Source organism: Mastigoproctus giganteus, chromosome 4 (genome assembly GCF_048544385.1).
Source record: "Mastigoproctus giganteus isolate SK-2022 chromosome 4, ASM4854438v1, whole genome shotgun sequence".
Lineage (NCBI taxonomy): Eukaryota > Metazoa > Arthropoda > Arachnida > Uropygi > Thelyphonidae > Mastigoproctus > Mastigoproctus giganteus.
The window spans coordinates 119,378,865-119,402,063 of record NC_143578.1 but is presented as its reverse complement, the minus strand read 5'-3'; the positions used below and the strand labels follow the sequence as shown (position 1 = coordinate 119,402,063).

General features: G+C 36.8%; 1 protein-coding gene across 1 annotated transcript in view; it reads left to right on the top strand.

Moving 5' to 3' along the window:
• Positions 1 to 3,740, top strand: part of LOC150087021 (lamin-like) — a 328,582-nt gene extending 324,842 nt beyond the window's left edge. The window contains exon 11 of the mRNA XM_090372908.1: positions 2,526 to 3,740. Within this exon, the coding sequence (XP_090229034.1) occupies positions 2,526 to 2,568 (43 nt within the window). The 3' untranslated portion in view covers positions 2,569 to 3,740. The remainder of the gene's footprint in view (positions 1 to 2,525) is intronic.
• Positions 3,741 to 23,199: the final 19,459 nt, after the last annotated feature.

Genomic DNA, 23,199 nt, shown 5'->3' with positions numbered 1-23,199 from the left:
TCTTTTCTCACTTTATTTTTCTACACTGCTCTCCCTCTCTCTCTCTCTCGTTCATCTACTTTTATTCATTTCTATTTATTTCCATCATTACCCAGTTTTTTTTTTTTTTCTGCTTCTCTCCTATTTCTTATTACTTTCTCACTGACCTGAAAATCCCCTGATCACTGTCCCTTCTCATATATCTGTATACATGTTTTGGTTAGTTCCATTTTCACTGTATAACTATATTTCAATAACTCTATTTCTAATTTCAACCCAGTTTATATCCAGATCTTCACATTCGACTTTACCTCTCAATTAAATTTTCAGTCTTCCTTACAAAATCACCATGATCCATACCCTTCATCCTTTCAGTATCGTGATTATTTATTTATTTTTTTGCCGCTCAGTCCTCTTAAACTTTTCTTTTACATCCTTAATCACTTTATTATGATTGCTATCAGTCAGGTTATGAATATACCTCACTTGCATATGTATTAAAACATGAAAAAAAAAACCTTTAGAAAGAGTTGGAGAGAAAAATATTTCTGAAATAAGCAGAATGGGTTCTAAACCACTTTTTTGCTTTAAAAATCAAAAATATGTAAAGAATTTCTTCTAATGCTTTGCTTTCCTTTTAAATTTGTAATTAGTATTAGCATTAGTAGAGGCATATGATGCAAGAAAGCAAGCTTATACAGCCAAAAAAAAAACCCCTTCCCATTTCACCCATACATTCGATCCAAACGTTTGTCCAGCTCTTCCTTGAATTTATTTAAGCTATCAACTTCCACACCAACAGATTGAAGTGTGTTCCAGCAAATTTCTACACATCTATTCTACAACTGTCTTAGCTCAGTTTGAATTTATGCATAATCTGAGCAAAAGGAAGAATCCCATCAGCATTCAGCTTGCTCAAACCATTCAAAGCCTTGTACACCGTGATTAAATCGCCTCGCAGGTGCTTGCTTGGTCTCCAGATGCTGCAATTTGCATAACTTAAGTCTTTCTTAGTAAGACCAACCTTTTGTTCTATTCAACAATCTTGTTGTCCTTCTCTGCACTCGTTACAGCAACTCTACATCCTTCGTAAAATGAGGCCTCCAGACCTGTATGCAGTACTTGAGGCATGGTCTGACCACTGTCTTATACAAAAGAATAATTGCCTCCTTATCCCTGCTAGCAAAATTCCTTTATATCATTGACGAGACTCCATAAACTGGCCTGGCAGCTTGTCTGCAGTGTTCAGAAAAATTCATATCTGACTGCACAAATACCCTCAAGCCTTTTTCATTCTCCACTACCTTGAGTGCAGCACCACGCAGTTGGTATGTTATTCTGCAGTTACTGCAACCCAAATGCTGTATTTTGCATTTGTCAATGTTAAACTTCAGTTGCCACCTCTCAGGCCATCTGCCCAACTTTTCTAGATCCTGTTTGGCTTGGTCGTTACTGTCATTAACCACCCAGCCAAACTGTATCACCTGCAAACTTGGACATTAAGCCTGTTTTATCTTCATTAATATCATTGATAAATACAGAAAACAAGAATGGTCCCAACACTGAACCATGGGGGATTCCACTAATAACATTACTCCATGAAGAGCAGTGTCCGTTGATTACCACTGTCTGTCTTCTCTCACTCCCTTTATTCATAGCAATTTGCCCTTAATGTCACACTGCTCCAATTTATACAGTAGTATTCCATGTGAACAGTATCAAAATCTTTCTTAAGATCCAAGTATATGATATCAAAATTATTTTTTGCACCCAGTTCCTTTGTGACCACATCATAGTGTCCAATCAAATTGGTCAGGAAAGACTTTCGCTTAGCAAACCCATGCTGTGTCTGAACTATAACTGCAGTTATAGATTAACTAACTTTGATCTTGTCATGATAAGATGATCTTGTGTAGATGATCCTGCATTGCTTCTTTAACCAGTGACTCCATTATTTTCCCTGAAACAGAAGTTAAATTAACAAGTCTGTAATTATTTGTGTCGCCCTTTGATCACTTTTGTTAATTGGGGTACATTTGCACATCTCCAGTCTGTGGAGACCTCCCCTGAATCCAAGGATGCTCTCATAATTATGGCTAAGGGTTTGCTTACTTCCTTTGCTGCCTCCTTTAATATAACTGGATAGATTCCATCCACCTCAGGTGCATTTTGATGGGATTCTCACGCTAAATTCTGATGGGATCCTTCCACTTGTTCAGATTACGAACCTACGGGGGCATAAATTCAAATTAAGAAAGGACAGATGTAGAATAGATGTGCAGAAATTTGCCTTTAGCTAGCAGGTGGTTAATTGCTGGAACAAACTTCCATCTGTCGTTGTGGAAGTTGATAGGTTAAATAAATTTAAGGAGGAACTGGACAGGCATTTGGAGGGAATGGTGTGATTTTTTTTTTTTTTTTTTTTTTGGCTGATGCTGCATAAGCTCATACACTTGCTTTCTTGCATCACATGCCACTGCTACTACTACCTCAGATGCATTTCTTGTGTTTAACTTCAACAAGTATTGAATGATTGTTTTCTACAGCAGCAGCATGTTCGAGAGGCAACCAGAGGGAGTAATACTCTAGATCTGATTATCAGCAGTGATGTCATGCATTAAGAATCTGCAGATAAAGGAACCACTTGGTGGCAGTGATCACAGTGTACTGATGTGAGATTTACTTAAAGATGTAACTACCATCAGGGGTAAAGGGAAGGGTATTTGCTTTCCTAAATGTGACTACAGTAGTTTCCGACAGTTTTTAAATTCTATACGACCAACTGATGATGTTACAAACAGCAAATTCTAAATGGGAAGCATTCAAAGAACTTATCTTGGAAGCTACTAGGCTTTTCATACCAACTAAGAAATACTGCTCAAGGATTAGGCCTAAGTGGATGTCAGATGAACTAATGAGACTCATGGCAAAGAAGAACAATGCATAAAAGGTATCAGGTGACACAGAAGCTTATGGTAGATATAAGCTAGTCTGTAATCAAGTCACAAAGGAGGTTAAGCAATTGAAGGTAAACTACAAGAAATCTTTGGCAAATGATGCAAAGAAAAACAGCAAAGACTTCTTTACTTATGTAAACTAGAAGGAATCAGATTGTTGAATCAGATTGGTCCACTTGGTATCAAGAAGTTATTTAGGGAGGGGAATGCCAAAAGTTTATAAAACTCTAACAAGGTGCTAAAGGATTTTGTAATAACTGAGAGCAAAGCAGAGGAAAAATTGTTCAAGTTAAACATAAGAAAGGCACCTGGGGTGGATGGGATCTATCCAGCTATATTAAAGGAAGCAGCAAAACAAGTAATAAAACCCTTAGCCATAATTATGAGAGCATCCTTGGATTCAGGGTTGCCCCCCCCCCATGTACTGGAGATGTTCAAATGTATCCCCTATTCACAAAAGGGATTCACGAGTAATTATAGACCTGTTAGTTTAACTTCTGTTCTGGGGAAAATTATGGAGTTACTGGTTAAAGAAGCATTACAGTATCATCTAGACAAGACTGCAGTTATAGTTCAGACACTGCATGGGTTTGTGAAGGGAAAGTCTTGTGTGACCAGATTGACTGGTCACACAAGACAAGATTTTGATATCATAAACTTGGATTTCAGGAAAGCTTTTGATACTGTTGCACATGGAAGACTGCTGTACTATTTGGAGCATTATGGCATTAAGGGCAAGTTGCTGTTATGGATAAAGGGATGGTAGAGTGCAGGGCCAGATTTACATATAAGCTAAACAAGCTTAGGGCCTCACTCCATTTTAATCCTTTTTTTTTTTTTTAATATAGTCACAGGTGAACTGTAAGAGAGAAGGGCCTCATACATCTTGTAGCTTAGGGTCACAACAAGTTTAAATCTGGCCCTGGTTGAGTGGGAGAAGACAGAGAATGGCAATCAATGGACACTGCTCTTCATGGACTAATATTATTAGTGAAGTCCCCCAGGGTTCAGTGTTGGGCCCATTGTTGTTTTCTATATTTATCAATGATATTGATGAAAATATATCATTCTTAATGTCCAAGTTTGCAGATGATACGAAGGTTTGGCAGGGTGGTTAATGACAGTAATGATGGTATCCTACTGTAACAGGATCTAGAAAGTTAGGCAGATGGGCTGGGAAATGACAACTGAAGTTTAACATTGATAAATACAAAGTAATGCATGTGGATAGCATTAACCCCAGAGTAATATACCAACTGTAATATACACTCATGGTAGTAGAAAATAAAAAAGACCTGGAGATAATTGTGCAGTTGGATATGAAGTTTTCTGAGCAGCTCACTGGGTCTTGTCAATGATATACAGGAATTTTGCTAGCAGGAGGAGGTGATTAACTCTTTGTGTAAGGCAATAGTCAGGCCACAACTTGAGTATTGCATACAGGTCTGGAGGCCTCATTTTAGAGGAAGGATGTAGAGCTACTGGAACGAGTACAGAGAAAGGAAACAACATTGGTGAGGTGCTCTTACCAAGAACGACTTAAGTTCTGCAAATTGCAACGTCTGGAGACTAGGCACCTGCGAGGTACCTAGTCTCCTCTACTAATGCTAATTTCTCCTCCTCTTTGCTTTCAGTTATTACAAAATCATTTATCTCCCTGTTAGAATTTGATAAACTTCTGGATAAATTTGATAAACCAATTTTGTTCATCTCCTTACTTCTAGAGTTTACATAAGTAAAGAAGTCTTTGCTGTTTTTCTTTACATCCTTTGCCAAAGATTTCTCATAATCTGCCTTTGCTTGCTTAACCTCATTTGTGACTTGATTACAGACTAGCTTATATCTACCATAGTCTTCTGTGTCAACTGATAATTTATATGCATCCCATGCATTTCTCTTCTCTGCCACGAGTCTCATTTGTTCATCTGACAATGCATAACATACAGAAAAGGTATAAGAAATTTTGCAATAAAATTAAATATTGTAGCTGTATATTCAAACGATAATGTTCCATAAATGAGTGTAATGAATTTAAAATTCAGATTTTACACAAAAGTAAAATGCAATTTGAAATCAATTAGGAAAATCTACCTGTTTAAATATTTACTGTTAACCTTAACACATTGCTGACTATAACAGCTAATACTTTTTTTGCTGGTTCCACTATTTTTTGGCTTCTTTGAATTATTTGGTTTCACAATAGTTTTACATCAAGAATTTGAATGCAGTTAAATCAGGGTTATCTTGTTGGAAAGGGAAAAGAATTTTACTATTCCTTGGAAGCTTCTTTTTTTGGCACAAATCTGTTACATCCCATGTCATGACACGTTTCATCTTCATCGAAAATGTAAAGCATATAGAAATTTAATATTCTACATTGTTTACACAGGTTTTAATGGTGCATTTAGGCATTCAAAAAATGCTCTGTATCTTTCTATGTGTAATTAATTTTTTTAAATTTAATTTTCATATTTATTGTTTCTAAATATACTTGTGTTTTGAAGAAAAAGTGGTGTTTTCAAAAGTGATCTGCCACTGGTTTATATAATATGTTCCATATTAGTGACACAACATTACTATCCTCTTCAAAATAATAAAAATTAGCGATGCAGTTGGCAGACAACACATCATATAGTAAGACAAATGCATTCAAATTGTATTACTATTGGGAAAATATGACATGATAGGCCTGACGTAGCCAAATGGTCAGGACCATGAGTGCAGTAGCGTGCGCTCTTTGAGTGGACCAGTGTTGAAGCCCGTGACTGCTAAATACAATTAATGCTTATATTGATGATTTATTGTAAACTCCACTGACCTGGTGGTTGTGCTAGGGTATAAACAAGAACATAAATTAGTATCACAACTTGGATACATTTGTCTTACTGATTTTCTTCACCTCATTTACATTATTTCTGTTTGTAAGCTTGTCTTCAAACTGAAATCAGTGAAATCACATGCAAAGTGATGTATAATCCTTTGATTGTCTTCAGATATTTTTATGTAGTTTTACAATTTTGCTAGCAGGGATAAGGAGGTGATTAACTCTTTGTGTAAGGCAATAGTCAGGCCACAACTTGAGTATTGCATACAGGTCTGGAGGCCTCATTTTAGAGGAAGGATGTAGAGCTACTGGAACGAGTACAGAGAAAGGAAACAACATTGGTGAGGTGCTCTTACCAAGAACGACTTAAGTTCTGCAAATTGCAACGTCTGGAGACTAGGCACCTGCGAGGTACCTAGTCTCCTCTACTAATGCTAATTTCTCCTCTTCTTTGCTCTCAGTTATTACAAAATCATTTATCTCCCTGTTAGAATTTGATAAACTTCTGGATAAATTTGATAAACCAATTTTGTTCATCTCCTTACTTCTAGAGTTTACATAAGTAAAGAAGTCTTTGCTGTTTTTCTTATCTGTAGGTTCCACTTATCTGTAGGTTTTAAGTTCTGAACAAGATGGGAAATAAATGGAGATTTTGTAACACTTGTCCCTGAGGATAATTTTCTTATGGACTTTTCCAAAGCTCTCGTGCTACATTTGTTTAATTTATTCAGATTGGACACTAACAATGATTCTTTTCATGATACATTTCCTTTTATGTATTGAATTACTGGTCCATGATTAAGCACATCTCAATGGTGCACTTTTCTCTTGAATTGATTAGTATTAGTAATGGGAAATGATGCAAGGAAGCAAGCTTATTATAGCATTAGAAAATAAAAATAAAATAAAAAAAAAAAAAACTTCCCACATCTCCTGTCTGTTCACTGCAATTCCTTAAATTTATTCAACCTACCCACTTCCATGACACCAGATGGAAATTTGTTCAATTTGAAAGCAAATTTCCATGTATTTATCATGCAACCATCCTGCCTCAATTTAAATTTATGCTCCCTCGTGTGTTGCCTGAGAAAGAGTATGGATGCCATCAACATTTAGCTTAATCCACTCAAAGGTTTAAACACCTCAATCAGACTCCTCACAGGGGCCTAATTTCCAGACGCTGCAATTTGCACAACCAACGCTTTTTTTCCCCTCACTAATCTTGTTCTTCTCTGCACCTGTAACTGCACGTCCATATCCTCCCTAAAACGAGGCTGCCAGTCCTTATACAGTATTTGAGATGTGGCCTAACCATTACCTTATCCCTGCTGGTAAAATTCCTGTATATCATTGACAAAACCCATGAGCTGACCTGGCAGCCTCTCCACACTGCTCAGAGAACTTCATTTCTGACTTTACAGTTATCCCTGTTCATTTTTCATTCTCTGCTTCCCTGAGTGTGGTAACACAGTTAGTATGTTAATCTGTGATTACCGCTATCCACATGCAGTGCTTTACAATGTTAGACTTCAATTGCCAGTTCTTAACCCATGAACCTAATTTTTCTAGATCTTGTTGCAGTAACATACTGTTTCCTGTCATTAATCACTCTTCCAACCTTTCTGTCACCTGCAAACTTAGACATTAGGCCTCATATGCCTTCTCAATATTATTCATAAATACTGAAAACAACAGACCCAGCACTGAACTCTGGAGAAGGGGACTACACTAATTGTTAACCACACTCTGTCCTCTCCCTCTCAACTATCTCTTTATCCCTCTTTTTGGACAAGTTGTAACTTGTCCAAAAATGCCATACTGCTACAATTTGTACAGCAGCATTTTATGCAGAACAGTGTCAAAAACTTTATTGAAGTCTCAGTATATGATGTAAAAATTATCTTTCATATCCATTGACTATGTTGTTGCATCATAATAGATAACCAGATTGGTCAAAGATCACCCCTTAATAAACTCATGCTTTGCCTGCTTATCAGTGCATTCCTATCTAGATGGGCCTGCATTACTTCTTTAGCTAGTGACTCTTTTCCTGGAACAGAGGTCAAGCTTACAAGTCTACATTTGGCTTCAATAATTTCTCTTCCATTTTCATCTTATTATTACAAAATGTTTCATCTGTTATTACAAAATCATTTAGCTCCCTGGTAGAATTTGATATAGTTCTGGCATCTCCATCCATAAAAAATTCCTTGTGTGTGAATGTAGATGCAAAATATCTATTCAGTTTGTCAGTAACCTGAATAGGTTCATTAAAGTTATACCATTGATATCTAGTGGACCGATATGATTCATCCCTTTCCTTCTAGCATTTACATGAGTAAAGAAGTCTTTGCTATTTTTCTTTGCGTTCTTAGGCAAACACCTCTTATAATCTGTCTTTACTTGCCTAGCCTCACCCTTTGTGACCTTATTATAAACTACTTTATATCTACCGTAGGTTTCTGTATCCCCTGATAATTTAAATGCATCCCATATATTTTTATTTTCTGTCACTAGCCTCATCAGTTCATCTGACATCCATTTAGGTCTAAACTTTGAACATTATTTCTCAGTTGGTATAAAAAGCCTAGTAGCTTCTACAAGTACTTCCCTGAATGCTTTCCATTTAGAATTTTCTGTTGGTAGCATCATCAGTTGGTCCCACTAAACAGAATTTAAAAACTGTAACAACTTTTTGAAAGCAAAATTCCTTCCCTTTACCCTTGACAGTAGTTACAACTTTAAGTAAATCCCACATCAATACATTGTGATCAGTACCACCAGTGGTTCTTTTATCAGTGGATTCTTAATACATGAATAGTCACTGCTGATAATCAGATCAAGACTATTTGCTTTCTCTTGTTACTAACATCATCTAGTAAATCCATTAAAGTCATGGGCAGACATAAGAACCATGTTTTAAATAAAGCTCTGAAATTTTACTTCTCCCCAGAAATCCGTGGTAATTAAAATTTTATTTAATGACCTTTGATCTGAAACAAACATAAAAAAGAAATAAACTTATCTTGTTGTTGTTTAGTTTTATAAAATGTTATACAGGATTTAATTTGAAAAGTGTTGCTTTTATAACTGTTTTTACATTTAGGAAAAAAATATAAAATATGTGAACTTGTATATTAGTCACTGTAAAAAGAAAGGGTTTTATCATTTACAGTATCAATTTCATAATATTGAAGACTCACATCTTCATTAATATAAATACTTGATTAGTTTTTATAATGAACTGAATTCAGTTTGTTTTATGAACAAATGGGGAATCTGCTTATAGAACTTTATTGTGTAGTCTGAAATAAAAAAATGTGCCTGTTTGGTGTTAGCTTAATTTGATTTTGTGAAACCAAATTGATTGCTATATACAATACAATATACACTGTCCAATACAAAATAAGTACTGTATATCTGTTAAATGTATAATGTATTTCAGAGTTCAAAAATTTAAAATATCTTTAGGTAACAAAATTCACTCCAGTCACATTTTGTATCAAAAGCTAAAGTGACTTGTATTAATTGCTTTCTTTGTTTATGTGTTTTGAAAATTGTGTTCAAATATAATTAATCTTAAGGAAACACTTTAGATCAGCACACTGTTTTGGAATAAACATTATCACTAGCTGTCTTGCATTAAAACATTCTGTAATAACACATAGTTAAATGCCAAACTGATTGTCATTTAGAACTTTGATCTCTCTCTCTCTCTCTGTTTGAGAAAACAGTGTTTTCTCAAAACTTTATACAGCCATTTTATTTCATGAGGTGCCCTTCATTTTTAGGAGGCTAGTGAGAAAATTGTTTGCAGTGCAATGATAACCCTGCATAGAAGTTATCAGATGAAAAACTACTAGTGATGCTGATATGTTCTTTTCTTGTAACTAGCAGATGTGCTGCTAATGTATTTAAATTGACACTCGTCTTGGCAACCAGTCATGCATATCCCATTATAACTTTTTATCATTTAATGCTTGCATTCTGTCAAAAATTTCCAAGTCCATGTTAATACACAAAAGAATAGTGGAAAATGATGCAAGAAAGCAGGCTTATAAAGCATCAGCCAAAAAAAAAAAAAAAAACATACTTCCCACCTCACGTTTTCATCACCTCCAATAATCTATCTAGTTCTTTCTTGAATTTATTCAAACTACCCACCTCCACAACAACAGATCAAAGTTAGTTTAAAAAATCGATCGCCCGCTAGCTGAAGGCAAACTCCCACATATCAATCCTGCAACCCTCCTTCCTCAACTTGAATTTATGCCCCTAATATGTGTAGTCTGAGCAAGAGAAAGACTGCCATCAGCACTGGGCTTGCTCAATCCATTCAAAGCTTTAAATACCGCAATCAGATCACTTTGCAGTTGTCTAGTCTCCAGATGCAGCAATTCGCAGAACTGAAGACTTACATGGTAAGACCACCCTTTTGTTTCCTTCACTAATCTTTTTGCCCTTCTCTGCACTTGCTCCAGCAGAGCTACATCCTTCCTAAAATGAAGCCTCCAGATCTGAATGCAGAATTAAAAATTTGGCCTAAACATTGCCTCATACAATGGAATAGTCACTTCCTTATCCCTATTAGCAAAGTTCCTATACAGATATCAATTATGTACATTTTCATCATTTGAATTGTAATTACTTGGATCACATGGCCATTTAAACTGACATGCGAGCTTTAATTCCCATATTGTGAAATGAAGGCTATTTTGGAAACAAATAGTTTCAGTTTTTAATGACTCTCATTTATTTAAATAGAATATTCTAAATAATGTGCATATTCTTTTAGCAAAATGTTTTCAGCCTTGCTGAAATATGAATGTTGGCCTCTCAAAAGATTCACACTGCTCCTGCCTCACCTTTTCACATATTTTTGTAAATTATTTCATCAGTATAGCATCAAAAGGTCTGCTGTGAACAATTGAGGCTATTTCTTAATTAGTTTATCTTCTGTGTAAATGCCACTGCAATCCTAACTTCATAAATGACGTTGCTTTAATATAGATGGTGAAAGGCTTCACTGATTTTCATTTAGATTTCCTTGCTGGGACCAGGGTATGCTTGATAGCAATACACTGCGCAAATTGTGTTTGTGTGTTCAGAAATGTTACGATGACACTAGATGATGGTGTTATAACTGATTTATGTGTTCAGACTGTACCAGTTCTGCAGTTTGTGAGGAACTGTAGACAGCACTATAATAGTACTTCAAATTAACAGGTTGGCACCAAGTGTTCTAGGCAGCAAGCGAATTTACTCTGATAAAACACTCTCTTCAGTTAAGAAGTTACTTATAGTTTATTTAAATTATAAGTAGTTTTAGATGTTTACAATGTTCCACAATTCTAGTATTAAATAGCCTTCCTGTCTTGTTGATGTACATCTTCCACAGCCACACATGTTTTTTTATATAACATGTCTGTGTGTCTAGTTTGGAGAAACATTTAGAGAAGGAAAAGAACCATGAAATCTGAGATATGAGCGGAGTTATAAAATGGAAAGTTAAAGAAGCTATGCATATAAGAAAACTAAAAGATAAGACAATAAACGGAAATATGGGGAAGGATATAGATGCATTATGGCTGCATATATTTGGCAACAGAATATAAAAAATTTATAATAGAAAATCAGCAAAGGTAAAGAAAGCCAACATGGGAACCGTCGGCCAACTTACCCAGAAAATTAGTTTGCCAATACTGCACTCTAGCGCTGCTCGCTTGGTAAACACTGTAGGTGTTATCGGACTGGAGCAAAAGTCAAGAACAATATATTGATTGACAGGTAGGCATGGCAAACGATGTACTAACTGGTGTGTGAACACAACAGACAATAACATCGGTTTAGTATCATTTGCACTAATGGTCACTTGTCCTAACTGCACATGCCCTAATGAACATTTTCCATAATGGTGAAAAAAGGTCAGGTTACCTCCACGTGAATCCCATGGGAGCTTGAAACCCTCCCAAAGTGGAGGGGTAACCTGACCCTTTTTCTTTAGAAGCATGGGTGCACTAGTGCATAAATTGTTTATTAACAAAATATTAATTTTTTATTACTGTATTTTTATTTTTAAAGACACTCACGAATACACATGTATCATAACGTCAATCAGTACCTCAATAGATATTCACAATATATATGTATACAGTACAATGTCTGTTATCCAGAATAATTTGAAAGACTGATCTTTCTTCCTTTTTTTTTTTTTATTAAGTTAACAGTAGTACAGTAAGTGCCAATTATATTGATCACGTTTGCAAATTGAATTTTGATTATAAGTGAAAGATTGAGTTTACTACCTGTTATAACAGATTGTACAAACAAAAAGCCCAATAAATTGAAAACTGCAAATTGTTTTATGGTTGTGACCTCTAGAATTCTGTGTGACCTTCAGAAGTGTGCTTTAGAAATATATCACAGAGACTACTGGGTTTTCTCAGAAACTATGAGTGAATTTCAGATTAGTTTAGCTCCAGATTCAGTAAGAATAATATCGACCCGAAACTGTGCGATTTATTATTTTTCTCAATTTTTTACTGTAAAATGCGAATGAAAAGAAAACGCATGGTTTTAACATTGCAACAAAAAACAGAAATTATTAATAGAATTAGAAAAGGTGAAAATTTAGGAAATCTCTCCAAAGAGTTTGATGTGGGGACTTCAACAATTTACAACATCAAGAAAAATTCCAATGCTATAACAGAATTTGTATCAATTATGGATAGTGAAGGAGGATCTAGCAGGAAAAAAGATTGTCAAAACCTGAAAATGCCATTTTATAGAGTGCACTTTATTTTTTAATTTTTATTTATTTTTTAATTCAGAAGCAAAGTTTAGGCGAACCTGGCCTAGTGTTGTGTGAAAAAGCATTGGATTTTAATTGAAAATTAAGAGGTAATGAAGATTTTAAGGCAAGCACAGATTGGCTGAAAAACTTTAAACTACGACACAGCATACGTGAACTAGATATTCAAGGTGAGAAACTTTCTGCAGACGAATCAGCAGTGGTGTTCTTTGAAAAGTAAGTTTGCTTCAGTTATAGCAAAGAGAAGGAAAACATTTATAATATTGATGAGACGGGCTTATTATGGAAAGCATTACTGAGAAAAACCCTAACCACTTAAAGAGAAATGCCTGCACCAAGTTTTAAGATGAGAAAAAAGTGAGTTACAATTGCTATGTGTCCAAATATCATGGGGATGCACAGATTGTCAGTGTTCATTATCGGTAAGTCAGAAAAACCGAGAGCATTTAAAAATATTTCTAATTTTCTTGTTTTGTATAAAAATCATAAAAATGCCTGGATGGATGTTTCTGTTTTCCAAGATTTTTTTATATTTAATTAATCTTACCGGAAAATTTGGCTATCCGGAATAGGTCTGACATCAATTATTCCAGATAACTGATGCTCTACTGTATCATATATATAAAAGAATCTTCCTTTCTTTTTCTATTATGACAAAACAGTTATGAAGTATAATTTCACAATATGAGAGATGCCTGATGGTTTATGATGTGTTTAGACTGTAGAGCATTTAGAAGCCTCAAGCTATGGAAAAGTCTAGACTATGTATAAGTATAGTGCAAAAGCATCAATAATACATAGCCAAATCTGAATTAACAGAATGTTAGCAAAAGCATCAATAATACCATGACAACCTTTTGCACTATACTTATACATAGTCTAGACTTTTCCATAGCTTGAGGCTTCAGCCCTAAATGCTCTATAGTCTAAACACATCATACACAATCAGGCATCTCTCATATTGTGGAGTTATACTTCATAACTGTTTTGCTATCATTGGATCACTCGGGTACCTACCCACCCACCGAAGAAGGGCCAAATAGCCCTGAAACAGTGCCGTCTGGGTGGTGGTATCCATCTGAGAATAAGTAACATTAGTCTTCTCCTCAGGTGAAGCGTTACTTATTTGAAGTAGTGCAATACCATTGCAACTAATTGTGGAGGTATTCACAATATGAGATATAACTTAAAATGATGCCGTTTTGCAAACATTCTGTTAATTCAGATTTGGCTATGTATTATTGATGCTACTGCACTATACTTATACATAGTCTAGACTTTTCCATAGCTTGAAGGCTTCAGCCCTAAACGCTCTATAGAAAAATAATAAATCGCAGAGTTTTGGGCCAATATTATTCTTACTGAATTTTGAGCTAAACTAATCTGAAACCAAGTAGTCTGATATTTTTCTAAAGCACATTTCTGAAGGTCACATAGAATTCTAGAGGTCACAACCATAAAATAATAAAAACAATTTGCAGTTTTCGATTTATTGGGCTTTTTGTTTGTAATCTGTTATAAACAGGTAGTAAACTCGATCTTTCGCTTATTAGAATCAAAATTCATTCAGATGTGATCACTATAACTGCCGCTTACTATATTAATAAAAAAAAAAAGATCAGCCTTTCGAATTATTCCGGATAACCGATGTTCTACTTCTGAAAAGTACCTTCATGATTTTTCCCATAAATTTGACGCCACATATATTCATTCATGTGATCTGTCAACATATCTTTACAGCTACCATTTAGTCTTTTAGTAACACTTTTTAGTCTTTCCACTGGGCTTCAATGTTATTTGTATGTGGATCTACAAAATGTTCCTTGTGTTTCACCATTAAATGTATGTAATTCTTTTTTTTTCTAAAGCTGTAGTACACCTATATCCACACAATTCATCTGTTATTTCAAATACTCCAAACACCCATTTCTTCTTAGCAGTTAAATTTTGTCTTCTGTGATGTTTTGGTTTTACCAATACAGTTTCATCTGCTCCTACAATTTTTCCCGATCCACCCAACTTAATTGGTTTTTTTAAGGGTACAAAAGGTGATATTGTTGTACACATTGGCACTAATTATATTAAGAGTAGGAGACTGGCAGAATTACAGGTCAATGTTGAAAAAAAAAGCCTTTAATTAAGGTTGAATTTGAAAGTGTCTGCAATTCTGGCCAGACAGAATAAGAGGGAGTATATGATGACAGCCTTGTGGTTCAATTCGGCCCTGGAGAGATTGTGCCAGGCTCAAGGGGTAGAATTTATCTCAGCCTGATGTGTGCTTGTTAACAGGACAGACTGCTTCTACAGGGATGGGATACACTTAAATAGAAAGGGTGCAAGAATATTTTCTGATGCTATCGAGGCAGTATTAGCTGGGTAGGAAAACTGCTAGCTTGGGGGGTTTACACAGACTAATAGATTAACAGTAGCTGCTGGCAGAGGTGAAAGTGATTCTTGCACTGCTTCTTGCACTTGGTAAATAAATTTGAGGTGTTGGTCAAAACATCAAAAGCAGATATTATTGGGATATCAATGATGTGGTGTCACACAGATATAAGGAATGCAGAACTGGAATTGGGGGATACAATGTATACAGGAAGAGAGGAGGAGGAGTTATGCTATTAGTTAACATATAAAATACAAGGAAGTACAGCCAGTCGACATGGCTGGACAGTGCAGTGCCGAGTCAGTTTGGTGTGACGTAAACACTGGAAGAGCAAAATTGAGAACAGGAGAGTGTTAAAGGCCTAATGATGCTGATGAGTATAATAAACAACTGTACAAAGAAATAGAGTAGACCAGTATATCAGAGTGTCTTATAATGGGGGATTTTAATTTCCCAGATATTGACTGGAATTTGTGGGTTAGTCACTCACACACTAGCAAGGCTTTTGTGGATTTATTGGATGATTGTTTTCTACATCAGCATGTTGGGGAGGTAACTAGAGGAACTAATACTCTTGATCTAATTATCAGTAGTGGTTCTTCATGCATTAAGAATCTGCAGATAAATGAACCACTACATGGCAGTGATCACAGTGTGCTGAAGTGGAATTTACTCAGAGGTAACTATCATCAGGGGTAAAGGGAAGGGTTTTTGTTTTCATAAAGGTGACTACGGTGGTCTGAGACAGTATTTAAATTCTATACGGTGGGACCAACTGATGATGTTACCAACAGAAAATCCAAAACGGGAAGCATTCAAAGAATTAACCTTGGAAACTACTAGGCTTTTCATACCAACTAAGAAATATTGTTCAAGGTTGAGGCCTAAATGGACGTCAGATGAACTAATGAGACATGTGGCAGAGAAGAAAAATGCATGGGATACATATACATTAACAGGTGACACGGGAGCATATGATAGATATAAACTGGTCTGTAACCAAGGCACAAAGGAGGTTATTCAGGCAAAGGCAGATTACGAGAAATCTTTGGCAAAGGATGGAAAGAAACACAGCAAAGAGTTCTTTACTTATGTAAACTCTAGAAGGAAGGGGATGAATCAGATTGGTCCACTTGATATCGATGATTCAACTGTTGATGATTCTGCAAAGGAGCATTCAACAGGAGTTATTCAGGGAGAGGAATACCAGAGGTGAATTAAACACTGGAAGTGAGCTAGATGGTTTTGTAATAACTGAGAGAAGTGGAGGAGTAATTGTTGAAGATAAACATGAGAGAAGCACCTGGGGTGGATGGGATCTATCCAGTTATATAAAAGGAGGCAGCAAAGGAAGTAAAAAACCCTTAGCCATAATTATGAGAGCTTCCTTGGTCTCAGGGGAGGTACCCATGGACTGGAGATGTGCAAATGTGACCCCAATTCATAAAGGAGGATCAAAGGGTGACACAAGTAATTACCAACCTGTTAGTTTAACTTCTGTTGCAGGGAAATTAATGGAGGCACTGGTTAATGAAGCACTGCAGAATCATCTAGACAAGACTTTAGTTATAGCTCAGACACAGCATGGTCACAAAGGAACCCGATGCAAAGAATAATTTTGATATCATATATTTGGATATTAGAAAGGCTTTTGATACTGTTGCACATGGAAGACTGCTGCACAAATTGGAGCAGGGTGGCATTGGAGGCAAATTGCTGTTATGGATAAAGGAATGGTTGAGTGGGAGAAGACAGAGTAGTAATGAATGGACACTGCTCTCCATGGACTAATGTTGTTAGTGGAGTCCCCCAAGGCTCAGTGTTGGGTCTTTTGTTGTTTTCTGTATTTATTAATGATACTGATGATGGTATATCAAGCTTAATGTCCATGTTTGCAGATGACACAAAGGTCGGTAGGGTTGTTAATGACAGTACACTGTTTCAACAGGATCTAGAAAAGTTGAGAGATGGTAACTGAAGTTTAACATTGACAGATGTAAAGCACTCCATATGGGAAGCAGTAATCCCAGAGTAATGTATCAACTGTGTGGTACTACACTGACAGTGGTAGAGAATGAATAGCACCTGTGAGTAATTGTTCAGGCAGATATGAAGTTTTCGGAGCAGTGCAGACTGTCTACAAGAGTAGCTTAAGGTGTATTGTCAATGATATACAAGAATTTTTCTAGCAGTGATAAGGAGATGATTATCCCCTTGTGTTAGGCAATGGTCAGGCCACAGTACTGTATACAGGTCTGGAGGCCTCATTTCAAGAAGAATGTAGAGCTGCTGGAATGAGTACAGAGAAAGGCAACAAGATTGGTGAGGGGAATGAAGGGATCCTCTTACTAAGAGAGGCTTAAGTTCTGCAAATTGCAGCGGCTGGAGACTAGGCACCTGCGAGGTGATCTGATTGAGGTGTATAAAGCCTTGAATGGTTTGAGCATGCTCAATGCTGATGGGAATCTTCCTCTTGCTCAGAATAATTGCCTGAGAGAGCATAAATTCAAATTGAGGAAAGACAGTTGTAAGATAGATGTGTGGAAATTTGCCTTTGGCCAGCGTGTGGTTGATTGCTGGAACATACTTCCAAATGTCGTTGTAGAAGTTGATAGCTTATATAGATTCAAGGTAGAACTAGACAAATATTTTTTTTTTTTTTGGCTGATGCTATGTAAGCTTGCTTTCTTGCATCATGTGCCTTTACTAATGCTAATGACTGCAATTCACAAATATCTCTTAGTTTCTTATAAAACTTAATTGCTGTTACTTTTGAAATCTCAGATGGAATGCTGTCGTAGTTACTGGAATGTGCATTGACCAAAAGTATATAATATGCATTGTCTTTTTTTTTCATGGAAGTTTTGTATTTTCCATTAAACTACGTTTTAATAAAGTAACTTGTGCAGAACATTTTTTACAATACCAGAACTTTCCACATGACGACTGTGTTTGTGAAACAATTAGTTTAAAATAATCATTGCATTTAAACCAGAAAATTTCAGTCTTATTAATTTAGTTTTGATCAAAAAAATCAAGCAACATTTTATTTTCCTTACAAATTTCTTCCATCTTTAAAAGATTCATCGCTACTATTACTTTTTTTGCCATTTATTACAAAAGTAATGATGCACTGTTCTTTATTCATAAATACACATCATAATGCCAACCAATGACTACACAGTAGCATGTCATCTGTCACGCCCACCACCAATCATTTCATTGTTTGCCACGTTTACCTGCCAATCAATATATCATTTTCGACTTCTGCTCCAGACTGATAACACCTACTGTCTGTTTACTGAGCGAGCAGCACTAGAGTGCAGTATCAGCAAATTTTCAGGGTAAGTTAGAATGTTTCCTGTGGTTCTCGTGTTGGCTTTCTTTACCTTAGCCAAAAAATCCCTTTTTTTTTCTTTTTTTTTTTACTGAGGTTTAAATGTACATAATTATAAGAGAACAAATCTTTGATGGTGGAACTGATTATTAAGTGTCTCTAACTGACAAATCAGGAATTCTCCTGTGATACCTCCCTTTACTTAATTGCTACAGCCAAGAGGAACAGTGTATGTGATCAAGTGATTGGTATAGGTTCTGGAACATGATGCTGTTTATAAAGGTTGATTATTGCAGTGTAATAGTAGTTTTAATTGTAGTTCTCTCTTTTAATGGGTATAACCTACACAAAGTTCAAAATTCATTTAAAGTCATGATAAAAGAAATGTATGAACAGAATATAGTCCAGATTAGAAGGCGGTAGAAGAGAAGCTTAGTGAGAAGGATATCAAGGGTTGTCTTTAAATAGAATTTCTGAAAGAATGTAGAGATAGAAAAATCATAACAAAGAATTAAAGCTGAAGAATACTATCAGTGTAGGCAAGTATTGGATGGAAAAAAATAATTTTGACATCATATACTTAATTTCAAAAAATCTTGTTGACACTTCCACAATGAAACACATTAAACACTTCTGTACAAATTCATGCAGTGTGGCATTAAGGGCAACTTACTGCTATAGATAAAGGGATGATTGAGTGAGAGAAGACAGAGCATTGTTATCAATGGCCACTGCTCTTCTTGGAAAAATGTTATTAGTGGAGTCTCCCGGGGTTCACTGCTGGGACCGGTGTTGTTTCCACTATTTATTAATAATATATTCATGAAGGCATATCGGGCCTATAATGTATATAGGTCTGGAAGCCTCATTTTAGGAAGGACGTAAAGCTGTTGGAATGGGTTTCTCTCACTAATCTCATTGCTTTTCTCATCAATGAGATTAGTGAGAGGAACAAAAGGATGCTCTTACCAAGCAAGGCTTCAGTTTTGCAAATTGCAGCATCTGGAAACTAATCTCCTGCGAGGAGACTGATGAGGAGTTTAAAGCTTTGAATGGATTGAATATGCTCAATGCTGATGGAATCTTTCCTTCTGCCCAGATTACACACTTGGGGGGGCATAAATTCAAACTGAGGAAGGATAGTTGCTGAGAGATGTGTGGAAGTTTGTCTTCAGCCAGTGAGTAGTTAATTGTTGGAACAAGCTTCTATCTGGTGTTGTAAAAGTGAGTAATTTAAATAAATTCAAGGAAGAAATCATTAGAGGGGATAGGCAAGTAATATGTCAAATTCCACAATAAAACAGGCAGAATTTGGATGTACAAAGGGTACTAGGAAAGTTTTGCAATACAGCTTTGTTTATTTAATTTTTTCAAAGTAATTTCCTCTACATTCAATACACCTCTCCATCCTCCGAAACCAATCTTTAAACCAGTTCTGCCAAGTTTCACTAGGGAGTAAAGCACACTCGTTGTCCCAAGCCCGTAGAAGGTTCTCATCACTGGAAAACCGCCTCCCTTTTAGCTTCATTTTCACATGCGGGAACAGTGCAAAGTCGCAGGGAGCAAGGTCTGGACTGTAGGGAGGGTGCTCGAGAAGTTTCAGTCCTGTCGTGGTCAAATATTCGGTGCAGGATTTGGCGCGGTGAGCTGGAGCATTTTCGTGATGGAGGTACCAGGTGTCCATTCTTGACTTTGGCCGCACGTTCTTCATAGATCCAATGACTTTAGGCAGGCATTGTTCAGTATACCACTTAGCTGTGACTGTCTTCTGCGTGTCCAAAACGACACGTTCCACAATTCCACTCGATTTGAAAAATACAGCTATCATTTTCTTCTTTACAGATCGGGATTTTCTGACAATTATGGGTGTGTCGTCATCATCAAAGACCCAAACTTTGTTTTGAACCTTGGTCGGCAGATCGTAATAGTACAGCCAAGTCTTGTCACCTGTCACGATGTTGTTCACATACCGAGATTGTCCCTTATCAAACTTTTTTAACATCTCCCGGCACCAAGTCACACGTCGTGTCATCTGCTCTTCAGTCAGTTGATGCGGCACCCAGAGAGAACAAAGTTTCTTCACGTGCAAATGATCTTGCAGAATCGAACGAATTGCTGGTGCATTTAGGCCCAAAGTATTCTCTATCTGTTGGTAGGTCACTCGCCTGTTTTCGTCAAGCATTTTCCTCACAGCAGTAACGTTTTCCTCCGTAACTGACGTTCGTGGCCTTCCCGGCCTCTCAGAATCCTCCAGAGTGAAATTTCCCCTTTGGAATTCTCTATATCATCTGAATATCGTTGTACGATGTGGACAATCATCATCTAGTGCAAGAGTCATTTCTTCTAAGCACTGGTCTATGGTAAAACCACGCACGAAATTATACCGCAAAACTGTCCTTATCTCATTTCGTGACCACGATGCCATCGCAAGCACTTTACACTCTCACTACTAATGAATAACTGAGCCCACCAACTTGGCGCGGCGGCTACTATGCACGTATGAACATGTCTCAACATGAAGCAACAAGCAGCTTCCTGTGATTCATTGTTGCGTCATATTGCAAAACTTTCCTAGTACCCTTTGTATTAGGCATTTGGTAACTCTATTGTCAGGGAAACGGGGAACATGCTTTGTAAAAAGCATAGGTGGAACAGGACCAGGGTATGTCTGGCAGGGGCAAAGGTTGATGACGTTTTTGACTAGTCTCACACACTAGTCAGACTTTTGTGGATTTATTGGATGATTGTTTTCTGCAGCAGCATGTTCGAGAGGCAAGCAGAGAGAGTAATAACTCTTGATCTGGTTATCAGCAGTGATCATTCATGTATTAAGAATTTGCAGATAAAGGAAACACTAGGTGGCAGTGATCGCAGTGTACTGATGTGGGATTTACTTAAAGATATAATTACCATCAAGGGTAAAGGAAAGGGTTTTTGCTTCCTTAAAGGTGAATACAGTGGTCTCAGAAAGTTTTTAAATTCTGTACAGTGGGATAAACTGACGATGTTACCAACAGTAAATTCTAAGTGGGAAGCATTCAAGGAATTAATCGTGGATGCTACTAAAAGTTTCATACCTATTAAGAAATATTGTTCAAGGTTTAGGCCTAAATAGTTATCTAATGGACTAATGAGACTCTTAACAGGGAAGAAAAATGCATGGGATGCATATAAATTATCAAGCGACTCAGAAGCCTATGGCAGATATAAGCTAGTCTGTAATCAAGTCACAAAGGAGGTTAGACAGGCGAAGGCAGATTACGAGAAATCCTTGGCAAAAGAGATGCTAAGAAAAACAGCAAGGATTTCTTTACTTGCATAAACTCCAAAAAGGAAGGGGATGAATCTGATTGGTCCACTTGACATCGATGGTTTGATTGTTGATGATCCTGGTCACATAGCAAACAAACTGAATGCGTATTTTGCATCTACATTCACACATCAGGAATTATTAAGGTTTGAAAATGGCAGAAGGTTATCAAATTGTAGCAGGATACTTAATGATTTTGTAATAACTGAGAGCAAAGTGGAGAAGAAATTGTTGAAGTTAAACATAAGAAAAGCACCTGGGGTGGATGGGATCTATCCGGTTATATTAAAGGAGGCGGAAAAGCAACTACGCAAACCCTTAGCCATAATTATGAGAGCATCCTTGGACTCAGGGGAGTTTCCCACGGACTGGAGTTGTGCAAATGTATCCCCAATTCACAAAGGGGGATCGAAGGGTGACACGAGTAATTACAGACCAGTTAGTTTAACTTCTGTTCTGGGTAAAATAATGGAGTCACTGGTTAAAGATGCATTGCAGGATCATCTAGACAAGACTGCAACAATAATTCAGACACAGCATGGGTTTGTTAAGGGAAAGCCTTGTCTGACAAATTTGATAGGATATTATGATTTGGTTACAAAGGAACTGGATGCAAAAAATAATTTTGATATCATATATTTGGATTTCAGGAAAGCTTTTGACACTGTTGCGCATGAAAGACTATTGTACAAATTGGAGCAGAATGGTATTAAGGGTAAGTTGCTACAATGGATAAAAGGATGGTTAAGTGGGAGAAGACAGAGGGTGGTAATAAATGGGTGCTGCTCTTCGTGGACTAATGTTATTAGTGGAGTCCCACAGGGTTCGGTATTGGGTCCACTGTTGTTTTGTATATTTATCAATGATATTGATGAAGGTGTATAAGGCTTAATGTCGAAGTTTGCAGATGATACAAAGGTTGGCAGGGTTGTTAATGACAGTAATGGCAGTGTGCTACTGCAACAGGATCTAGATAATTTGGGCAGATGGGATAAGAAGTGGCAACTGAAGTTTAACCTTGACAAATGCAAAGTACTGTATGTGGAAGAAGTAACCCCAGAGAAATGTACCAACTGTGTGGTACTACACTTAAGGTGGTAGAAAATGAAAAAGACCTGGGAGTAATTGTGCAGGGATATATGAAGTTTTCTGAGCAATGCAGGCAGGCTGCCAGGGCAGGTCGATGATATATAGGACAGGGTTTTGTCAATGATATATAGGAATTTTGCTAGCAGGGAAAAGGAGGTGATTATCCCTCTGTATAAGGCAATGGTAAGGCCACGCCTTGAGTACTGCGTACAGGTCTGGAGGCCTCATTTTAGGAAGGATGTAGATTTACTTGAGCGTGTACAGAGAAGGGCAACAAGATTGGTGAGTGTAATGAAGGGATCCTCACACCAGGAGAGGCTTAAGTTCTGCAAATTGCACTGGCTGGAGACTAGGCACCTGCGCGGTGATCTGATTGAGGTGTATAAGGCCTTGAATGGGTTGAGCACGCTGAATTCTGATGGGATCCTTCCACTTGTTCAGATTACGAACCTAAGGGGACATAAATTCAAATTAAGAAAAGACAGATGTAGAATAGATGAGCGGAA